Source organism: Diachasma alloeum, unplaced genomic scaffold (genome assembly GCF_001412515.2).
Source record: "Diachasma alloeum isolate Michigan unplaced genomic scaffold, Dall2.0 Dall_scaffold_01177, whole genome shotgun sequence".
In the NCBI taxonomy this organism is placed as follows: domain Eukaryota; kingdom Metazoa; phylum Arthropoda; class Insecta; order Hymenoptera; family Braconidae; genus Diachasma; species Diachasma alloeum.
In genome coordinates, this window is record NW_021681287.1 from 225,419 (window position 1) to 228,722 (window position 3,304).

Consider the following 3,304-nt stretch of genomic DNA (forward strand, 5'->3'; position numbering starts at 1 on the left):
GATGATCTTAAAATATGATGTGTTATTTTTTACTAGTTAGTGTGATTATTGAACTTCCTGAGTGTTGATATTTTTTGTGTGAGTGTTGATATTTGTGGACGTCCGCATGAAAAGGGACCACTTTGGCACTATTGGAGTTATGTATATGCCGATAATCTTGATCCGATTCTGCAAATTTAGAGCCAAAAATGAACTTGATAGCGTAAAGAGTGACGACGCTATAGACGATCGGAAAAATAATTTAACATGGGTTTAAATGGGAGTTGGCAAGAGAAAAACGTGAATATCTCGGAAAATAGATTCGACAAAGTGGTCCCTTTTCATGCGGACGTCCACATTTACTCTTATCGATGATCATTTTCGACAAAAGTTTGGATTGTCTGTTTGCCATCCTGTGGCATTGGGGCCGAATTGGTAGACTAAATTGTCGTTTTTGACGGACTGGAAGATTTTACTGCTGTAATGATACCTGAAAGGAATCATAATCATTAGATGAGGCGTTCATCTTATGTCGAAAGGAGAGGTGAGTGGAAGATTTCATGCGGATTATTGCCGAAATGTTTCAAGGAGTACTGGGTTTAGAGAGAAATGTAGATGTGGGCGAGTATTTTTTAATTCTCGAAGTGATGCGAATAGTAAAAGTATCTAGGGAAGAGTGGGGTCAAATGGACACTTTTGATTTTTTTTAAACTGTTAATCACGGGTTGAATTGTTGATGAAATGGAATATTTTTTTATCAAGGAAAAGAACATTCATTTCCCTTTGTGATGACCCTAAACTGATCTCAATTGGTACATCTGTTTTGGAGTTACAAATATTTTTTAAAACGTCAAAAGTGTTCATTTTACTCCTCCCTGCCGTAATTGAATTGGATAGTAAGTTCCATTCGAATGTTAAATTCAATATTCGACTCGTCCACATAATTAGAATGATCCAAACGATACAACTTCAAAATGCCCGAAGGTATGTGAATTTGAATTAAAGTAGAAGATAATTCGATGAGTTTAAAATTATTCGAATGTTCCGAATTGTTCATACTACTTGAATGATTTGATGCTTTTGAATTATTCAAATTACTCGGAATTTTCGGATGATTCAGACTATGCAAATGTTTCAAATTTTTTGAACTACTAAAAAAATTAAATTATTATCAATAATTTGACTATAGATTTATACAAATCTATAGTCAAAAGTTGCACATTTTGCCGATTATTCAAACTATTCGCACTTTTGGAATTATTCAAATACTTCGAATATATCGAGTGATTCAAGTGATGAAATTTAAAACATCCTAGCCAGTTGAATTGTTTAAACTAATTGAATCACTCGAATTTATCGACTGATTAGAATGGTTCGAACTATATTAAACAAATTGGATAATTAACGTTGTTCATATTACTGGAACAATTTGAATTTTTTCAATAATTCAAACAATTTGAATTATTCGGACTCCTTGAGTTATTCAAATGATTGGAACGCATTTTGCTTTTCGAATTGACTAGTATTCCTCAATTAAATTTGCTCACTATTCGTACAATTCCAGTAGCAAGTCTAGAGAATTCTCAAATTAAAAAGTCAATTTCTTTAAAAAATCTCTAAGCCCTTCGTCCCTTTCGAAAATATTGGCGATTATTTTTTATGCTAATTGATAATGAATTCTGGTCGCAAAATCGGGATGCAAGTACCTCATCGCTCTACTCATTTTCTCATAAGTCATTTTTGTATTTCCATTTCTCGCACCCCAGCGTTTTGCCACTTCATCACCCCTGACGAATTTGAACTTGGCCTTGGAGTAATCCTCCCAACGAATGAGACTCGGGCAGGTTTCTGGGTTTTGCAGGAGGTCTCTGATGTACTCCCACAGTTTGCCTAGATTGTTTGCTATAAATATTTCATTATTTCACATTATTCTTTCGGCTTGAGTGATCGGCACGGAGAGAAAAATCGTGGAAAAATTAGTCTGCTTTTTTTGTGGTAAACAAAGAAAAAGTGAAATTAAATTGAAGATTTTATTAAATCGGAGTCATTAGAATTTTTCAGTGAGTGCATTTCATTCTGATATTAAATTTTTCCGTATGTGCTACCTTGGGAAGCAACTAAAAAGTGCTAGAGATTTTTCTGCTTCGATTGTTAGGTGATAACTTTTCCCAGATCTTCCATATAAAATTCTGCTATTTTTCTCTCATCGAGAAGATTCTAATTTAAGACTTACGTTTCCTTTTCTGTTTCGATCCTTTGGGCCGACCTGGACCCTGTCTTTTTGGTAGTCCATCTAAACTGTCTTCAGACTCAGTAATCTCTGTCACAGAATAATACACGAGTTGATTGATCTAATGTACTTCAGTAATGGAATGATACAACACTTTAATCATCGATTCCATTTGAAGATGTATTGTTTAAAAATATTTGGAAGCCGAAGGAGATGCTAACTTAAGATATATGACCGATTAATGATAAAAATTTCACTCTCTCCCACATTCTTCAATACACATTTAAAAAAATTAGTAGAAAAATCTAGCGTTTTCTTTGAGAAATTTTACTCAATTTCTATTGGAACCCTATCAGAATTCTATCAGAAGCTTCGATTTGTTTTTTGCGCCACCTCTAAAATTATGCAACGTCTCCCGCGTTTTAAATAGATATTTGTTTGTAAAAAAAATGCCTATAGATGTTGATTTCTCTATATAACTTATTCTGTTGGGATTTTTTCTATGAAAATTCTTGGGCGTGATTTTTAAAATTTTTTGTCTTGAATTTTATTATGAGAAACAAATACAAATACAGCAGGAAAACTTTATAAAATTGACGACCAAGTGTTTCTATAGAAAAATCAAAATCTATTTACATTTTTCTATCAAATATCTCTTAACAAGATGACACGGTAAAGTTGCATAATCTCCGGTAGAAATGGCGCCAAAAACAAATAGAATTCTTAGAAAACTTTAAGAGAATTCTTATAGAATTCCAATATAAATTCAATAGAATTTAACATTCGATGACTCGCTCAATGAGCGCGGCGCCGCCCGTTTTCGTTTTTTTATATTTTAGTGTTTCTCGACGCTTAAAAATTCTGAAAAAATTACAGTTTCGAGTTCAATCCTTTTACTAAGCGTTGGCTTTGTCCGTTTTTTCTCGGGAAATTTATTCAGCTATAAAAAGGACAGAAACGTCAAACGGAGAGAAAAGCGGCGTCGCGCTGGCTGCGAGTGAGTCTGTCGACGCCTTCAGCGACAGTGTTCCTATATTGATGATGATGATGATATACTGGCGACAATATGAGAGTGATCTTTCCATCTAACCCCTA

At 33.9% G+C, this 3,304-nt stretch overlaps 1 protein-coding gene across 1 annotated transcript; it reads right to left on the minus strand.

Moving 5' to 3' along the window:
* Positions 1-269: 269 nt before the first annotated feature.
* On the minus strand, positions 270-2,299 carry LOC107046020 (ETS-related transcription factor Elf-5; the record flags this gene model as incomplete). The annotated part of the gene is given in 3 exon segments (XM_015268474.1): positions 270-469; positions 1,686-1,881; positions 2,213-2,299. Coding segments are annotated over 3 exon segments (398 nt in total), but the record flags the coding sequence as incomplete, so codon positions are not given.
* Positions 2,300-3,304: the final 1,005 nt, after the last annotated feature.